Genomic DNA, 19943 nt, shown 5'->3' with positions numbered 1-19943 from the left:
ACCAAATTCCCAACAGCAGATAGCTTTAGAATTTGGTGCAGATTGTGGGGATTTCTTAAGTTCTAGGCTTACTGTCTAGTAGAGGAGAAAGACCTCCAACAAGAAGTTATGAAGTGAAATGTGCAAGATGTTCTGGGTGGTTTCACTGTTGATTCTGACATGGTGAGACCCCATGTGGGATGGGGCAGGCCCTCAGAGAAGATACAGAAGCTGAGAGGAAGACCTTGGCTAGATTCAAGATGCCTCAAGCCCTGTGCTACATCCAGTGTTCTGTAGGCAAATGGACATCAATTAAGGTGTCCATCAATTCCAGCCAGCTGAGAGCTGGAAAGGAGAAACCCAGGCAAGAGTGCTACTTCTCGTTGGTGTTAGATGGTGTGGGTATGCAAGCTCGTAGGGCAAATTATGCCTCTTAACGTAGGTTATGTATCCAGAGCTGAGCTTCTCCAACTGGGGTCCCAGAGCCACCTCATCAGAGCCCCAAAGTTCCACTAGACGTCCCAGGGTTGACTTCTATGAGGTAATTTCAAGCACATTGAGAACCAGCAATCCAGAGCTATAACATTCTGTTATTCTCTAAACTTCAATGTCAGTTTCTTACACAATGCAGCCTTTCTCAGCTGCCCTTCGGACTATCTTGGTGGCAGCTACAGCAAAATCCCCAGCAAAAAACCCCAAGGGGTGCCCTTCCAGTGCAAACAGTGGAGTTTCTAGGTTTTCTTTTTGCTAAGGAAGGTGGTATTTCTTAACAGGACAGGTATCACATGGAAAGGGCAAAGTGTTGACTTGAACACAACCGGGGGAATAACTCTGCCGGGGACATGTGGAAGAGCTTCTGGGAGATGGAGTGGAGCTCGCCTTTCCTAGAGGTCTTTAAGAGACAAGTTGCTTCCTCATCAGTACTCAGGAGCTTTTAGTGTCAACACTCTCCCAGAATAAGATACTAGACTTGAGTCAGTCCCTCGGGCTCCAAGCCCCAAGACGCCAAACAGCCGATAATAGAAACAGCTGAATTCTGTATGCTCCTTTTCTGGTATAATGACTCACTGCAACCACACCGCACCCCAAACGAGAAGCCAGGTCTTTCCACCACTAGATGTGCCTTTGGTGACTTATTAATACAGACATGAGTAGTCAATGATCCTGTTTTCATTCAACAACACACTGGCCTTTGTGTTTACCTCCTAATGTCATGCCAGCCCTTTATTTTGAACTACTTCTTACTATTAAAAAAAAAAATCCCCAAATTATCCTTATATGTGTATTAACATCAACTAGACTCTTCTCAAGGGGCAGTAAAGCTCAACCGACCACATTCAAATCTGCGGAGCGCTTCTGTGTCACTGTCTGTTCCTCTAGCTTTGACATCACACTGAAGCAGGACAGCACGTTCCAAAACTGAAACTGAAACAGCACAGGGGAGCTTTGCCGGTTTAGTGTGAAGAGATTGAGAAGCTGGCACCTGGGCTCCAGAACTTTTCAATAAGATACAGGCTAAAATGTACCTAGCAAACTCATGAGGCTTACAGTAGGGTATGAGCAGCAAAATATTTGTTTTGAAGGACGGGGTACCATACCTTAATGGACTCATCCTTTTTTATTAGCCTTGCGTCTTCTTTGTTCTCCCTGGTACTACATTAAAAAACAAAAAACCAAAAAAAAAACAATGAGCAGTAACTCGAATGATATTTTTCTGAAATGTTTCAGAAGGTAGCCCAAGTGAGAATCAAAAAGCAACATCATAAAATTTTATTTGGGAAATTCAAATTTGAGGAAAGATAGAAAATCAGATTTCAAATAGTGACATTTAGCTGGACAACACACTTATCAAGGACAGGGACCACCTTTCTTCTTTCTGTATGCACATCCCTGGAATAGTGCCTGACACAGTCATTAATAAGTGCTAATTCCCTCTGTCTGTTCCCACTGGTTGAGGCAGGAGCAAACCTCAGTCCTGCTCTTGGGATGGACTAAGCACACCAAATTTACAAAGCACAGGCAAATTAGAAAATACAATTTTGTCTAAGCTTGCCAACGAGCTTTGTGAACCACCTGAGCAGGAAGAGGAGGACAAGTAGAAGGGAGGGCACAGGTGGGAGGGGGAAGCCAGAGAAGGACTAGAAGAAAACGTGGGTAAAAAAGATTCATGATCTTGGAATGGAGACAACCTTACAATAAGCAAGACACAAAACTCAGAATCCATTTAAGAAAGATAAATTTGGCTACATAAAAATGCAAACTTCTGTTATAAATACTATGTTTAAAGTAAAAAAACAAACTACAAACTGTGACATATGACAGAGAAAATTTCCTTAAACTTCCAAAGAATTTCTAACAAGAAGAAAAAGACCACAATCCGAAAGCAAACAAAAGAATTAGAAAGTCAGTAAATATATGAAAGTGTAAATCTCACTCATAATAAATGGACACAAATCAAAACTATGAAACACTATTTTTCACCAATCACCTTGAAAAAACTAAATGCTTAGGTAATCTATGATGGAAATAAGGGTGTAGGGAGGTGGAAGGCAATTTGATAATCTCTATCAAGATTTTAAAGTCAGTAAACCAGAAGTTCCAGTGCTAGGAATGAATTTGTTCTATGAATATAGTATATTATGAAGTTCACTGAAGCATTATTTGGAATATCAATAACCTGAAAACCTAAATGTTCAACAATAAGGTCTGATTAAATAAATTTCAGGTCTACCCATAGAATTGCAATGAAGTTGTTTTTGAAAAAAAAGAAAAAAACCTATATATACCAAAATGAAAAAAATGCCGAACATATATTAAATGAAAAACAAGATGCAGAAAAATGGAGGAAAGGTAAAAGTCCATTTGTACTTTTAAAAAATATAAAGGAGAATAAATATATATATGCACAGAGAAATTCTGGGAAGCTACTCAAAAAAACTACTAATGGGGGACGGCCCGGTGGCTCAGGCGGTTAGACCTCCGTGCTCCTAACTCCAAAGGTTGCCGGTTGGATTCCCACATGGGCCAGTGGGCTCTCAACCACAAGGTTGCCAGTTCAATTCCTCGAGTCCCGCAAGGGATGGTGGGCTGCGCCCCCTGCAACTAGCAATGGCAACTGGACCTGGAGCTGAGCTGTGCCCTCCACAACTAAGACTGAAAGGACAACAACTTGACTTGGAAAAAAGTCCTGGAAGTACACACTCTTCCCCAATAAAGTTCTGTACCCCTTCCCCAATAAAATCTAAAAAAAAAAAAAAAAACTACTAATGGCGACTGCCCTCTGAAGAGTTCACATGGAAAGCAGAGAGAGATGGGAAGGGAATTTCCTTTTTTTTCACTATTTGAATTTTTCTTTACTATCTGAATTTTCCCCCACGCACATGTATAACGTCAACAACTTTTTTCAAATGAATTCAACAAAAGATCATCTCAACTACGGCACACTGAACAATAAAGACACAAACTTCAAGGTAGTTTTTTTTTTCCAAACATTTACTGAACACAAACACCATTTTTTCCTTTTACACAGCAATATTGTTAGTTTCAAATTAGCTGGGCTATTAGGACTGTCAATTGCCATGAAATTAAAAATAATTCTACATGTCAAACTCAAATAGAAAATGTCATGCAATATATAAATCACTAATAGACCTCTGGTGCAGTCAGCAAGTTTACTAAGTTTATTAAAGTCACGTAAATGGTTTGACAAAAGTGCACAATAGAATGACATCACTGGTTTGTTATAAATCACAGTGAATTACTAGAATACAACCATTTAGTTCCTTTACATGGAGGACTGCAGGATGGGGTGAATATTATAAAGAATAGGCTCTTTCAACACGTTAGGCCAGTCAGATTTTACTCCTCAACTATGCACCTCTGAAAAGATTGGTTAGCAAAGCTGAGGTTTTTTTTTTCCCTCATGTTTTCTCCTCTACCAATTACTAAGCAACAACAAAAAAAGCCATGCATAAATTTTACACCTGATAAAAAAACAGATACAAAACCTTGTTCACTTCATCACTTGGCAAAGCTTGCATCTTCACTCCTTCATTTTTCTGATTTGGCCATTCATCACGTGACTCATCCCTAAATGAAAAGCTGTTAATAATTTAGCAATACTCACCCCTGCACACACATCAAGATATACTCCCCATAACCATCAAATCAATGTCCCTTCCCTACACATTAACACAAATGAACACACCACGAACCTAGGACTAGAGACATTTGCTTTATAGTTTTAAAAATTAATATATCTATCACCACTATCAATGTAACATTTATTTCAGATCCCAGTTGGGGGAGGGGAATGCTATACAACTCAGCCCATCTGAAGATTTGGGCAAGTCTGCCAGAAATGTATGAGAAAGCCCCACCATGTGCCATACATAATTAGGAACGTTCTATTTTCCAGAGGATATGCAGAGCAGAGCTGTGCATTTTCACAGTAGGAATGAACACACAGCTTAAAATCTTATGAACTAGTAACTTTTCATAGAGCAAAAGGCAGAGTTCAGATTTCTTTAAACCACTTTAATGTTATAGTCAGTGAGGAAAACAGAATATCATCTGTACATTGATACATCTGGCTAGCCTGAAAAGGAACATTTAAGATTTTTACAGAAAATCTACCATAAAAACAAGTCCTTTATACGTTCATCCATCTACTCACTAGTTCAGTCACTGACGGCTTCTAAACCCAGCAAACTGTAATCCAAGGTCCAGCAACTCACTCCTCACCCTGCCCCATTCCAAAAAAATAAATAAATGAAAAAATGTTTCTGCTTGAATAATCCAACATGGTCTTATTCATAAAGGAGCTGTCTCGACTGCGGTGGAGACTGGTGACAGGGTGTTTGTTGTTCCGTTCCCTTGGGATTTTCATTTGCAAAAACACTTGCCAAATGCAGTTGATACTCAGGGAGCTCCTTCCCCCAAATCATATATTTCACACAGTGCTATCACCCCTACGTTTCTCATAATTACCACTTATTAATCAATAATTAGTATCATGAAATAAAACCCTTCCCAGAAAGAAGCAAGACCAAGGCTTGTTTGTCGATTGGAAGTGCCCACAGCAAAGAATCTTAAGGCCATTAGGCTGTGGCCTACCAGAGCAATCCAGGGTAGACTGAAAAAAAACGATGTTGTGTCAGAGTTCTTATGTCAAAAATGTCCCCCTTCTTTATAATTGAGGGGATGGATTTCTTGCCTGTTCCTTGAGTGAAATAGTTACCTAAAATTAGGAATTCAATTTCACCAACTCTACAAAAAGCACAAAACCAAGCTAAATTTCACATGGTTTGCTCAGGCATTCATCCACCTGGGCTTCTAGTTCAGCCAAATTTATATGACAATTATTGAGCAAGACGAAGAAGTTTTGATTGAATTTGTAATGTTACCAAGGAAGACTTACAATCCAAAGCTTAATCCTACCAAGAAACATAAAATGACAAAAGTGGCTGGAAAATGGAGACAGCCTAGAGTTCTCAGAGAGCTGAGATACAAAACTATAATCTTTCTTACCTATTTATTCCCTTAAAAAAAAAAAAAAAAATTAAGCTTGGGAAGGGTTTGGCTAAACAAATTTTAAAATAATTCTATCAAAAACAAATAAAAAACAGGCATATAGATTACTTGTTTCAAGAATGGTTTTATACAGGTGTTTCACAATATATATTTGGATTTATTTTACAAGACAGAATTAGATCCTTAGGAATATAGTGCACATGTGCTACGATGCTACAATGAAAAAAAAAAAAATCTCAGTTACCATTAGCAGAGTCCATAGTTTATTCCACTGTCTTCAAATTATCTCTCCCACTTTGTCAGTATTTCAATCAGCAGTTTTACTTTCTCCAATATTCAGTCCTCCCTTCTCAAAGACACTGGGTCATTAATTTTGATGTCTAAATATGTATATATAATCATTATCCTCATTTTATAAAGAAGCAATATCTAAAATAGTGCTGGTCCTGGGTAGCCAAGGGATGAAACGGTTTTTAAAACATGCAACATTAGCTGATAATTTTAAGTTTTGGTATTTAAAAATCATATACATTAATAATGAAACCAACTGAATACCAAGTATCATAGCCATTCCTCAAACTGTCAAATAAGCAGGCCTTGAAGTCTGAAAAATACAGGGTCCGATCTGAGTTGTGGAAAGGCATGATTCACTCACCTTGAGGACGCATTTTCTCTTTCAGTCCATGAGAGTTGCCAAGAGCTAGGTACAGTATTTCCTTGATTTACACCAGGAGGATCAAGGCCAGTAATTTTCAAATTAGGGCTCATTTAAATACCTCCCTTTAAACATCCTAAAAACCTTCCTTGTAAAAATCTCAGGTTAGAAAAACAGAAATATATTACCATGACAGAATTTACTATCAAAACATTCCTAACTGAAGCAAGAAGACAAACGAAGTATAACTACAGTAGCTGTAAAAGTGTCTTGCATTCATGAGGGGCAAGTTTTTAAATTTCCCCCTTCCAATCCCTCCCTTCAAAGTATTTCATTTTGTGGGGTATCTCTATTTTATTTAAGGCCCTAGGTGCTGATTTTGGCTTGGTCGTTATGTTTTATACTGATCCAACTGCAGCCTTTCCCTTATACTTCACAAAGTAATATCCATAGATAAAATGTTAATTGAAACCTTACAGGTTTTTTTTAAGTTCTAACTGATGTTGCTACATCATTATAATGTTTTTCATTAAAGAAAAAAAAGCTGTAGATCTTTACTTACAGTACCATGCACTATGAGTAGCTAAGGCATTCATTTGGCACGAGAGAAAAATACAGATATAGCTAATTTTACTTTATCATTTTTAATATGAATAAAAATAGGTGTACCCTTTACTTGAATTTCTGAAGCTTAATAGATAATCACAGAATACTCGTAGTCTGACACTTAAAATGTTGCCTTAAAACAAAACAAAAGAAACATCAAATCCTGTTGAAATAAGTGACATTTTGTGACTGAAAAGTTTGCAGCTCTCAGACAGAAATACCTTTTAAAGTGGCATTCAAATTATTTTCATCATCAAAAACATTTCCTATACCACACTACTGATTTTTTCTACTTCTCATCAAAGACTAAGTAAAGAAAGTGAAAAAATTAAAAATATCCTAGTTCCTTTTCATCTGTCATACACACCATATTAGGGAAGTATAAATAATGCCCTCTGGAAAAGTAGTTTCCAAATTTTAAAAGATACCACATAGGAGGAAAGGGAGAAAGAAACAAAAATAAAATGTGTAACAATATGTGACAATTTGTTTCATAAGAAAACACATCATTCATAATTTATACATGTCTGAGCTCAGTCAAATGCAGACTGCTGCAATTTAGATAAACTACATTAAAACAGAGACTTCAAAGAATTTTAGAATTCAAAGCCTAAAGGCAAATAGTCCTTTGATATTCTTTGAAAAGTTGCTTTAAGATTATTACTTTGTATATACCACCCAGCAATAATGCAACAATTTGGACTTAACTTTAGAAATTTGTAACTATTATTAAACTGGCATATTTTTCAGATTAATCCGCAGCTATATATTTTTTTAATCCTCCTGATGTTATAATGTGTTGTGTCACTCCACATAAATAATGGAAGAGTGAAAACTACCTACAGCAGTTTGGCATGTGCAGAACACCTGGGTATCCCATTACTTTTAATGTTCTGTTTTAGTTGTTTCCCTTCATGAAATCCTCAAAACTGCTGCAAGGATAACACGCTGACAAAGGCTTAACAGAAATACTTTTGTTGGCAGTATCAACTTCAAATCATAAATGTTCCTTGTTACATAAACAAAATATTTCATATTCATTCCTTAAAAAGAAAAACAGTTAAGTGACCAAATATTCAAATACCTTAGATTAGTTACACCTACACAGTGTGGCTTTGTTTAAAGTGTATTTGAAATCAATTACTGTATGAGGCAAGAAGACCAAATACAGAACGAAGGATGGATAGGAAGAAAGGGTAATGGAAAGAAAAGTAGAATTTATGAACACATAATTCTATCGTCTGTGATTAAAGTTCTTTACTTTTTAGCACCACATTAAATGATTTTACATCTCCAGTCACTTAATGAAACCCCACAAACTCTTCAAGAGTCCTGGGGATCTGGTCTTGGTAGTTAATGTCATTAGCCCGAACTGCTCGGGCAGCCAGGCACTTGAGACTCATCTTCATCTGAGTTTTAAGTAGTATTTCAGACACCCCAGTTGTACTCTTGTCCAGCGGCGTCTTATTCTGTTTGTTTGTCATGTCAGTATGAGCGCCAGCTTCCACGAGGCTAATGATGATCGAGTGCAAGGTCAGAAAATCGCTGATGGGCCTGTTGTACTGAACAATGATATGCAGGGCGCTGTTCCCCTCGTTGTCCACAGCGTTCACCTCGGCTCCACAGTCCAGCAGGAGCTTGGTGACAAGTGCATTTGGGAAGCTGCAGACATCGTTGGTGTGGAAATCATCAACTGGAGTATTGGAGTTGACAGCGAGATGCAGCAAGGTGAAGCCTTCCCGAGTCCTGGGATCCAGGTGGATCAGGTTGTAGATCTGCTTGTTAATTCTGCACTGGTCTTCTTCACTGCACTGTGTTTTGGTGGAGATGCACACTAAATACAAAAAGGTATAGAGGTTACATTCATAATTGTCCATAGCACTGTGGACATCAGCATCTGAAATGCTTCTTACTCTGTTCATACTCTGTTCTATTTCCAAAACACTGCATCGCAAAACACATTCTATGTCTGGGGCCTTCACAGTTTCATTCAGATGTATCATCTGTGAGAAAACTTGAGCAAATCGAAGAAGATCTTTGTGGGTATTCCGGTTACCTTTCTGTCTGAGGTGCAGGGCATGAAGCCACAACTTGATACACTGTTCAAATTCCATGTTATCTGCATACACAGCTCCCCTGTAAATGATGGGATGGGAAACATCAATATTGTCGGCACCTAAAATCCGTTCCCGAACTATCAGGCCTTCCATATGAAGAGCATCTCTGTCTTGCCGAATGGATTCCAGTTCCTGAGGATTTCTACATTCAGTTCTATTCCCATATGCATGGATTGGTGGGAGAACCTCTTTCTCAAGAATGTTATCACCATCTTGAAACCTCTCCAACATGGCTAAGTATAAGTAGTGGTATGTCTTCATGATGTCATAGTTCTCACGGTCATTTGCAAAGGAGGCGCCCAAGAGTTCCAAAGCCTCAATACGACTCCTTCGGTCACAATCGGCATGTGAGAGCAACAGCTCCACGACATCGGCTTTACAGCTTTCGGCAGCTACTTTTAACGGCGTCATGCCGTGGCCGTTCACGACTATCGCAGCACGCCATTTTATCAGCTCTTTCACAATGTCTATGTGGCCAGCTTCCGCTGCAAAGTGCAGTGCGGTGGCCCCACAGTGCGCTTTAGCATTGGGGTCCGCACGCTGTTCTAAAAGGTACCTGACCACGTCAGTGTGCCCCTTATATGCTGCAATCATTAGGCAGGTGTTGTCATACTTGTTGGCAATGCTGATGTTGGCATTATTTTCAACTAAGTATTTCACAATGTCCAGTCGGCCATCAAAGCATGCTGCCCGCAGGGGGGTCGAGTTAGTCACTGTCGTATGGTTCACGTTGGCTCCATGGCTGACTAGAAGTTTAACAACTTCAAAATGTCCTGCTCCTGCCGCACACCAAAGAGCAGTGGCACCATCAATGACATACCTATTCACAGAAAGAACAAAAGTTAAGAAAATGGAGGCCACAAATCCTAAATGTAACTTTAGAGAATGTATTCATTTGCACTGACCAAAACCTCAATCTACAGAATACCATGTTTCCCCGAAAATAAGACCTAGCCGGACCATCAGCTCTAATGCGTCTTTTGGAGCAAAAATTAATATAAGACTGGGTATTATTAATTTTTACTCCAAAAGACGCATTAGAGCTGATGGTCTGGCTAGGTCTTATTTTCGGGGAAACACGGTAGTAATAAAACATTAGTTTGGGTGAAAGTAAAATCAAGTAATTTAAGTAAAGCACTTTGCATAGGACCTGTACCTAGTATAAGCTCAATATATACTAGCTATTATTAGCGATTACTGTTATTACTAAAGTACATAAACATAAAAAACATCAACTTTCTACTAGCAAAAGTAAATAAATTTCAGAAAACAGAGGAAATGTATGGTGGTTTGTAACTTCTTTACCGTCAAGCTGATGCACTGGCTCTTAAGAGTACAGCACGCTCCTCCTTCCCAGGGTTCCCCAGGTACCAGGTACCACAGTTTGTCTCAGCAAGTCGGTAATAAAGCCATCCCAGTCCCTACATTAGCACTGTGTTAGAAACTGCTTTAGGAAGGAAAGCATTTAAGCAGATCACTTCGCCCTACGATTGTCTAAGCTAATCAAATATTATACTTACTCTACTACAGTAAAAAGAATGAAATTACTGCTCCTACAACAATATGGATGGATCACATACACATGATGCTGAGCAAAAGAAGTCAACCACACATAGTACCTGTTATATTATTACATTTACATACCTATCTGTAGTGTTAGAAGTCAGGATACTAGTTACCTTTGGGGGGAGTTAGTGAATGGCAGGAAGCACAAAGGGGACTTTATTAAACAAACATGTTCTTGTGAAACATATATATATATATAAAGTGTGTGTGTGTATATGTGTGTGTGTATATATATATATATATATATATATATATATATACACTTTTAATTTGTGCATTTCTCTCCATACTCGTATGTGATATTCCAATTTAAAAGTTTAAAAAATATATTATGTATATGTGTGTGTATTGTGGGTCTATGTGTGTTCCTCATTGGGGGAAAATACTAGTAACAGCAGGAAACAACTAGCACTTTCTGAAAACCAAGTAGGCATCTTCTCTGACCTTCAGTCCATGGTTGGACTTTGTGGCTTCACAGTCACCACTAACTTACTGAGTGTCCAATATGTTCTAGGTTCACTACTTATATAAAACTAGCTTGCTAGGAGGCGAGTCTTTCCTACTATTTCATGTTTCCCCAACCTCAGTATCCCAACTTTTCATACTATTCCTGACCATCAGACCTAAAAGTAGATTTTTGCTGGAGATATTTAGATTTACGGTGCTAGAATGACTAAAATAAGTATACATACTTAAAAGTGTTAAGAAAAAAGTCAATTAAAAGCAATATTCACTAGAGCAATTAATTACCAAACACCTCACTGCTAAGCTTCTCACTATACAACCTTATAACACAGGCCAAATTATACCTCCCATGAAGTAAGAGTACAATTCCTCTGGGATAATATAAATATCATAGTTTAACCCCAATTAACAACACCCCCAAAAACAACACTGTCTATCATTTCTGCTGAAAATAAAAAACCCACTTTATAATAATTCAAAAGCATTTACTTCTTCAATTTCATATAATGACAAAATGTTTATAAGCAAAGCCTTCTCAGTAGGTTACCTACTGGGGAGGGTGTGGGATCTACTAGAAAGAGGCTTAAAGCTCCTGGAAACATCCTATATCTTGATCTAGGTAGTGGCTTCACAGGTGGATATTTAGAGGGGAAAAACCTCATCAAACTGCACATTTAAGATTTGTGCATTTTACTGTATGGAAGACATACCTCCAAAATAAATAAATAAAACTGGAAGCCTTGTTAAGCTTCTTCTGAAGTTTTTATTTTTAAAATGGCATTTAACTTAATTTTTTAAACTAAAGAATGAATCAAGAAAATAAGATATTACACCCATGTTTTAGTGGTTGCAAACTGTACCTTTTGTAAACAATTCAGTTTAATTACAATTCACTTATATTTTTGTCATAATTATATATACAAAGTTCAAAAATTTTTTAATTCACTGTCAAAAAATGCCAGAGAACAGCATCAGAAAATATCAGTATAATAAATCTCATGAAAAATGTGTAAGACCTCTACATTGAAAACTATAACACATTCCTGAGAAAAATTAAAAGACCTAATAAATGGAGAAATATTGACCCGTTCATAGTTTAGAAGACTCAATAGTGTTAAGATGTCAATTCTCCCCTAAATGATCTATAGAGTCAATGCAATCTATATCAAAATCCCAGCAGAGGTGTGTGTGTGTGTGAGATGTGTCAGTGTACACACACATGCATGCACACATATGTGTAGAAACTAAGATGCTACAAAACAATTCTAAAATGCATACAGAAATGCAAAGTACTTAGAACAATGAAGATAATCTTGAGGAAAAAAAAGCTGGAGGACAAACTACAGTAATTAAAATAGTGTGTCACTAGCACAAGGGTAGATGAATAGAACAAACAAACAAACAAACAAACAAAAAACCTCCAGAAACAGATTCACACATATAGTTACTTGATTTATGACCGAAGCTCCACTGAAATTTAAGTAGATAGTATGGTCTTTTTTAACAAATGGTGCTAAAGCAACTAGATGTCTGTAAGGAAAAAAATTAACCTTGACTCTTATCTCACACAATACACAAAAGTTAGAGATGCAGCACAGACCTATAATATGAAAAGCAAACAATAAGAGCTTCTAAAAAATAAGACTATCTTCATGACCTCAGGATTGATGACAATTTCTTAAACAGAATGCAAAAATAGCACTAACCATAAAAGAAAACAAATTGGTTTTATTGGACTTCATTAAAGTTAAAAACTTCTATTCATCAAAAGACATTGTGAAGAAAGTGAATAGGCAACCCATTCACTAGGAGAAGACATTTGCATTAGATATATTTGACAAATCAATAAGAAAAAGGCAAACAACCCAATTAAAAAATAGGTGAAAAGACTGAACAAGTATATTTCACAAAAGGAGATATCCGAATGACCAATAAACATATGAAACGATGTTCACGATAATTACTCACCAGGGGAATGCAAATTAAAACCAGGAATTACCAATATACATCTACCAGAATAGCTAAAATTAGTAAGACTGACATGAGAACACTAAGTGTTGGCCAAGATGTGGAGCAACGCAAACTCTCATTGCAGGTAGGAATGTAACTCAGTTCAACCACTTTAGGAAAACTGTTTGGCAGTAACTATTAAAGTTAAACATACACCAACCCTATGACCCAGTTATTCCACTCCTTGGTATATACTGAAGAGAAATGAATGCAAATGCCAGAAAACCTATACAAAAATGTTTATAGCAGTTTTATTTATAATGGTCAAACACTAGAATCAACAAAATATCCATCAACGGTGTAAGCTCACATATTCATACAATGGAATCACAGCATTAAATAAATAAATAAATAGATAAATAAACGAACAAATGAACAATATTGATACATGCAACTACATGGATGAATCTCAAAGTGTTAAGCAAAAAAAGCCAGACCAAAAAAGTATACTGTTATGATTGCATTTATAGGAAGTTCAAGTATAAGCAAAACTAATTTATGGTGATGGAAAGCTGAATAAGCATTACTTCTGAGGGGAAAGAAGGGTAATTGACTAAGAAAGAGCATAAGGGAAATGCAGAATGATAAAAATGTTCTATATATTGATCTAGAAGGTGACTACATGGAAGTAAACATATTAAATGTTATCACACTGTACACTTAAGACTTAAGCACCTTAATAAATGTTATGCCTTAACTAAAAATAGGTATAATTAGAAACAAAAAAAGAGGCACAAATCAATTTAAAGAGAAACAGCTTAAATTAACACAAATAGTTAATAAGTAGTTTCAATGTGCCTAGCACTGTATTTACGTACTTAATATGCAAAATATCTCATTCAATTCTCACGATAACCTCCTCCCAATTAGAAGTAGATATTATTAACATGCCCATTTTACAGATACATAACTAAAAGTTTATATGAGATTAAAAATACAATCGTACTTCGGAAACTATAAAATGCATCAAATGTAAGGAATCATAGTCCATATCATTATTCAAACATTTGTTTCCATTTAAAAAGCATTATTTCAAACCGATTATTAATATAACCTATGCAAAAGTTAATACATTATTAATATATACTTACACTTACATAGTTACAATATTTTCTTGCCCTCTTTAAAAATATAAAATTATTATATGCCAGGAACAAACATGAACCCAAACTATCCAAAACTCAAGAAATGTTACATTACATAGGCATTCCCATACATTATCTTTAACTCTGGAAATAACAGTACAAGTAAATATGACTCCATTTTAAAGATGGAAAAAAACACAAAAAGTGATTAAAATACTTTTCTAACCTCAAATTTCCAAGAACGATGTAAGAATAAAAATTAAATTCCAAGTATATACTTCACTGGGTTTTTGTAATAGTTTAATACTTTTTCTAGTATAGCCTAATAATTTCCATTTTTCGCTATTTTCGTGAGAGGAGCCTCAAAAAAATTTCAGTTATCAATTTTCACTGAAGCAATGAAAATTCTTTAGTTTATGACAAAATATTCACAGCAGAATGTATTATAAAATGACTAGAAACATTAGCCATAGTGAATTTTTAATGTCTATATCTAAACAAAAACATTAAACAGAATAAAGGCAGTTATAAGCTTAACATCTATGACATTCCTTTGTCCACAAAATTCAGCTAAAATTATAAGTATATACTGCTTTAAACAAAACACCAAAAACATTTATAACAGAAAATAAAAATATAATAAAATTAATGCAATATTTACTTAGTGCCTGCCTACAGGAGCACTGTAAAACAATGATCTTTCTAGACTCAATCCAAAATTGCAATGCAAACACTCTATTATGTATTTCGTCTTAAAAGTCAAGAAACTATAATCTTACATTCATCTTTTTAAACAACATGTATGCATCAGATGATGGAAACATTTCACAATAAAAGATAACAGTTCTGATCACAAAACTAAGCTCAACTATTTCCTGGTTCAATTTGAAATAAAAGTATGATTCAAGCATTTGAAAGAGAAATAAAAATTCATTACATGTAAATAATCAGCACTTTATTTTAACCAAAGTCCTTAAAATAACTTATTAGATCAAATGCAGTTCCTGGAAATATACTGGCAATGACTTTCTAAATGAAGTCCAATGACGATGTGCCCCTCATGCCTTTCCTCTACCTGGACATTCATTAAAAGTCTTAGTGCTAGCTCTGACTTTAAAAGTAAGAACACTCAACAAAAAGCCTCAGAATTCCCAGAGGTCCTGTTCCCTTTCCCATCCACGTCAGCAAACCTCTTTTAGTACAGGGGTTCCTACAAGTTCTGCACAGAGCAGTCAGGCCCTCAGAACTCAAGGCAGCACTATATTCCACAGTCACATGACACCTCCCCTTTGTTCTGTTCCATTTCTATAACATTCTTAACATCTTTCCATTCTCCAACTAACTAAAGGTTCTACCTGCATGCCCACTCATGTAACTTGTCTTCTTGTCCACTCATCTGTGTCAGTTTTGGCCTTCATGTATTAAGCCATAACTAAAATAATATTAAATGCTACTCCTAAAAATATGAACAAGGACTCAAGTAGCATCATTTAATCTAGGTGGGTGGTTCCTTACTCCTTGAAGCTCTATTATGAATCCACTTTTGTGTCTTAAGGTGTTATGAAAGTTTTCGGGCAGAACAGACTTTAAAAATTTTTAATGGTATTTTAATGTGTCTCTCTCTCTCTCTCTCTCTCTCTCTCTCTCTCTCTCTCTCTCTCTCTCTCTCTCTCTCTCGTACCATATCAAACCCATAATTACTGTTACTTAGGATAAAGCTAAGGAGTGAGACTTTAAAAACCCTAATAATCTACTTCAGCATGCACAGAGAACCTGTTTGTCCCCACCTGGCCATGGGTCGCAAGTGTCAGTGGAATCGAAAGATGGAGGTGTTTCAGCTAAATACCTCAAAACCAGCGCCTAAGGGATGAGTAAGCTTCATATTGTGAACACCTCACTCAGGCTAACATTTTCACAATATCTGGAATGAATACAAAGTGAAATCGTGACATTTGCAAATAACAGTCTATCTAGTTCTGAAATGCCAAGATGACTGGGATAAACTGCAAAAATAATCTCACAGAGTGGTGTGAATGGGCAGAAAGGTGGCCATAAATTTTAATTCTTTTGTTAATTAATTGGTAAGCTCCTCAAAAGTAGAAATGTTTTGCTGTGTCTTCCACACAATATGGCACAGGGCTAGGCCCATTCTAGACATTTAATAAACAAATACTAAAATACTTTAACATAGCAGCTAATAGGCTCATAATTGTACTAATCCATAAACAAAATAGATTCAAAAAGGCTCAGACAAAATTGCGAATGATAGAAATGTTTTTGACTGCAGTCTGACCAGTCTGACTCGTGATATTTTACACAACGATCATCAAAATCTGGCCTCCACCTCTCTCCAGTCTCCCACCATCTCCTTAATTTCCCCATCTTGAATCCCTTCCTGCAATGGCCGTGAAACAGTTGTCATTCCAAGTGCACCATCTTGCTGCCCCTCTTCTTCAATTCCTACCATCCTTTAAAGATGCCTGGCACATCTTTTGTGAAACCTTCCCTGATTCCCCCAGGCAAAGCTAAGCACTTCCTTTTCCTCTGCCTCCTCAGTGGTCCAAAAGACTTCTAGAATCCTAAATGGCACAGAATCTGCAATTAATCATTGATATAGCTACTTCTCCACTCCCCACGCCAACTAGGCTGTCTTCCTCTACAGTGCAAACAGTATGTTATTCATCTCTGTATACCCAATACCTACCTTAGAGCCTGGCACACAGTAGGTGTTCAATAAATGTTTGCTCACTGAACCCCTTAATTTCACTGGCCAGTACAGATTACTAGGCAAGGAGAGCCAGTATATAGGCTCAATGCTACATTTCTAATCATTTCAGATTTTTTTAATTACCACCTCAAAATACCTTTCTCTTTGATGGTTAAGAAATATGGCAATAAGTATGGCTTTTCCAAATGCTTTAGAAAACTCTTTTCTCACCACTATTCTCCCCTTATCCAACTAGGCCTTAGCAAGCCCCTTACAGCACTGTTCCCAGCAGCTGTTTTTGCAGAGATTCATCTCTCAATGGATGCAGGTGCCTACACACTGGAATCGTGCTGGAAGTTCAGGGGTCATTCCGCTTCTTTCCTCCTCTGGGTATAGGAAAGGCTGTGGGAATGCAGGGAGCTACAGAAAGGACACAGAAGCCAGTAGGGGAAAGTAAACATGAATCAGGTTGCCATCTTTGGTCAACACGAAAAAGACCGGCTCCTTAATGTCTAAAGAGGTGGTACCAGAGATTAACCATCACCTGTGGGCTACCATTTCATTAAAATGTAATATTCTAAAACATTTACCTCTCATCTAAAACAAAGAAAAAGCCTTTATTCTTTAAACCTAAAAAAGAATCAATCAAATTTCAACAATGCCTTAGTCATCCTCAAGAAGTGATTTTTAAATCAGGTTTTAATCAAGGAGTTTTCAATCACCAAAACTAGAGATACATATTTTTATGCTTGGACCTCAAAAGAAAATGTCAGAATAGCTTATGTACTGGAACAAGTCTACAAAAGCAAATGCAATCAATGAAGCAAAATCTTTATGCCACTGTAATCTGTAAAACACTTATAATCGTTCAGCACATAAAAAGACATCAAGCCTACAAATCTAGTTCGACATCAGCATACTCAAAAATATGCACAATTAAACCCAAAGGGCAAATTTTAACTATGGTAATATGAATTTCAATCTTCCCCACAATATCACAGGATAACATGTAATTTAACAATGGCATCATCTCCTACACCCGGTCCAGTGCCATTTTTGCAGTCAACATATCTACTCCCCAGCAATGTGGAAGAGTCAGAATCATGTCTGGGGATGTCTGACTGTGTAACTAACAATCCCTCAAGAAGCTGGAACTGCTGCTGGTTCTCAGGGCCTATTTTGACATTAAGGCCCCAGCCATCCACTGAGGGCTTTATGGAACCACTCACTTGAAGGGGTAAAAACTGGTTGGCCAAGTAACTCTTCAGAAGTCTTCAATGTTAATTGCTGACCTCATTAATTTCTGATCTCGGTTACAACCTCAGTACTGATAAAGGTAACACTTGAAAAGGCAGCCACCTCCTCTATAATGCTCATCCACAGACCAAAGAATACCGATTAGACATCAAGATAGAGGGTGTGGCTATTTACCTAGAGAGGGAATAAGCTGTAGGATGAACACCAGAACCTGGGATGGAGTGTTAGCCCTGGACGATGAAGTGGGCATGAATGGGGCAGGAGGACGTACAAGGGAGAAGTGATACCTCGGTGAAGAGTGTGAGGGAGGGTAGGATTCGTGGAGTGGTAGGTTCGCGCGCGTGGGAGAGGTGTGTGGAGTAGGGATGTACCTACCCGTCGAAGCGGACGGTGCCAGTCTGCTGAGTCTGCACCCGGTAATGTTCTAACAGCAAGCGCACCACCTTGGCGTGGCCATTGCGGGCTGCGATGATGAGGGGCGTGGAGCGTTGCCCTCCCTGCTGACTGACATAGCCAAGCAGATAGCGGATGTCGCTTTCAGACCGGTTGAGAAGCAAGGCGGCCAGGGTCAGCACCTTGCCCTCGCTGGCTGCCTTGTATACATAGCCAGCCAGGCCCTCCATGGCCGCCGCCAACTCCAACACCCGTTTGGTCGCCACCGCTGCTGCTGCCTTGCGCCCCCGGAGGCCGCGTTCGCCAGCGCTTCAAACCTGGGCCCTCACAGCCCATTCAACAGGGCGCCGTCGCCGCCGCGCCCAAGCAGCTGCGCGGCCCGGGGAGGGCGGAGAGGCAGAGATGACGGACTGCCGCCCGCAGCACGCCCGCGACCCAGCGCCGGCAGGGAGGAGGGCGGTCAGGGCTGTCCCCAAGGCCCCAGGCGCGGGCCCTGGGCCGCGGGGACCTCCATGGCGGCCGCTGTCCCGGGCCTCAGGCAGGACCCCTCCTTCCTGCGGGCTGCGACAAGCGCGTGCCCGAGCTACGGGTCGCCGGTGAGGTCCCAAGAGGGCCGCGCGCGGCCCGGAGGGCGAATGATGGGCACGTCTCACCCGACCCGGCCAGCAGGGCCTCAGGCCTGAAACTGCCTCCGCCTCTGCTCTCCGACCTCCCCGCCTGGAGGAAACCCGCAGGCCCTCACCCTCCGGAGCTCAGAAGTGCCAAGCGCTGTTGCCGGCTTCGAGCTCCACGCCTGTGGGGTTAGGCAGGGTTAGGGAGGTGGGCCGGAGCGACGCGGAACGCTCCCACAGCAGCAGCCCCCGACCTCGGGCGGGGAGGAAGGCGAGCTTCAGCCGACAGGGCCGGGGAGGGGGAGGGTGCGAGCCGGAGAGATGGTTAAGCGAGGTGTCTCTTCCAAAGCCGACCGGCTAGAAAACGAGACCTTCGTGAAGAAAGGTTCTGCTGCGCAAAACTGGCCCATCCCCAATTCGGGCCTGGATGTCCTCAATGCCCTTGACGCCTGGAGCCTCCCCCTCTCCCCACACGGCCCTGGGGGGTCCCAAGCCAGGAACAGGAACAAAATGAGGGCACTGAACCGTTACTATCGGTGGGCTTGAAGGCCCTCCCCATTTTACTATAGACGGTGCGGTGACCTCCCCCTCGCCCCCTGATTGGGGGCCCAGGGAGGGAACTTTGTGCATCAGGCAGGGGTCCGTATTTGGAAAAGGGCGGCTTCTCTGAACCCCGGAAATGTGGGATGACTTTGAGGGCCACCGAACCAGGCTCTGAAAAGAGACTGGAACCCCGGCCAGTCCTCCCTGGAGAGGGGAATTAAGTGTGTGAGAAAGGTCTGGGGAGAAGGGGAACTGCTCATGGGGAAAGGGGCAAGGTGTCCTGGGAAGGAAGGTGATGTCTGTATTCAGACACACCAGGACTACATAATCCTGAGCCTGACAGAACCTCCATTTTCTCCATACCTCACAAAGTTGTTAGGATTTGAAAAGATCATTTATCTAACGAATGCTAGAGAT

The 19943-nt window shown here is 39.3% G+C and overlaps 1 protein-coding gene across 1 annotated transcript; it reads right to left on the bottom strand.

Moving 5' to 3' along the window:
* Positions 1-3450: 3450 nt before the first annotated feature.
* On the bottom strand, positions 3451-19329 carry FEM1B (fem-1 homolog B). The gene is made up of 2 exons (XM_019725628.3): positions 18355-19329; positions 3451-9709 (listed from the first exon to the last, which is right to left on the bottom strand). The coding sequence occupies exons 1-2, from the start codon at positions 18600-18602 to the stop codon at positions 8074-8076; spliced, it is 1884 nt and encodes a 627-aa protein (XP_019581187.1). The 5' UTR covers positions 18603-19329; the 3' UTR covers positions 3451-8073.
* Positions 19330-19943: the final 614 nt, after the last annotated feature.

Source organism: Rhinolophus sinicus, chromosome 3 (genome assembly GCF_057876585.1).
Source record: "Rhinolophus sinicus isolate RSI-liver-muscle chromosome 3, RSI-T2T, whole genome shotgun sequence".
Lineage (NCBI taxonomy): Eukaryota > Metazoa > Chordata > Mammalia > Chiroptera > Rhinolophidae > Rhinolophus > Rhinolophus sinicus.
This window is presented reverse-complemented; position numbering and strand designations above follow the sequence as displayed.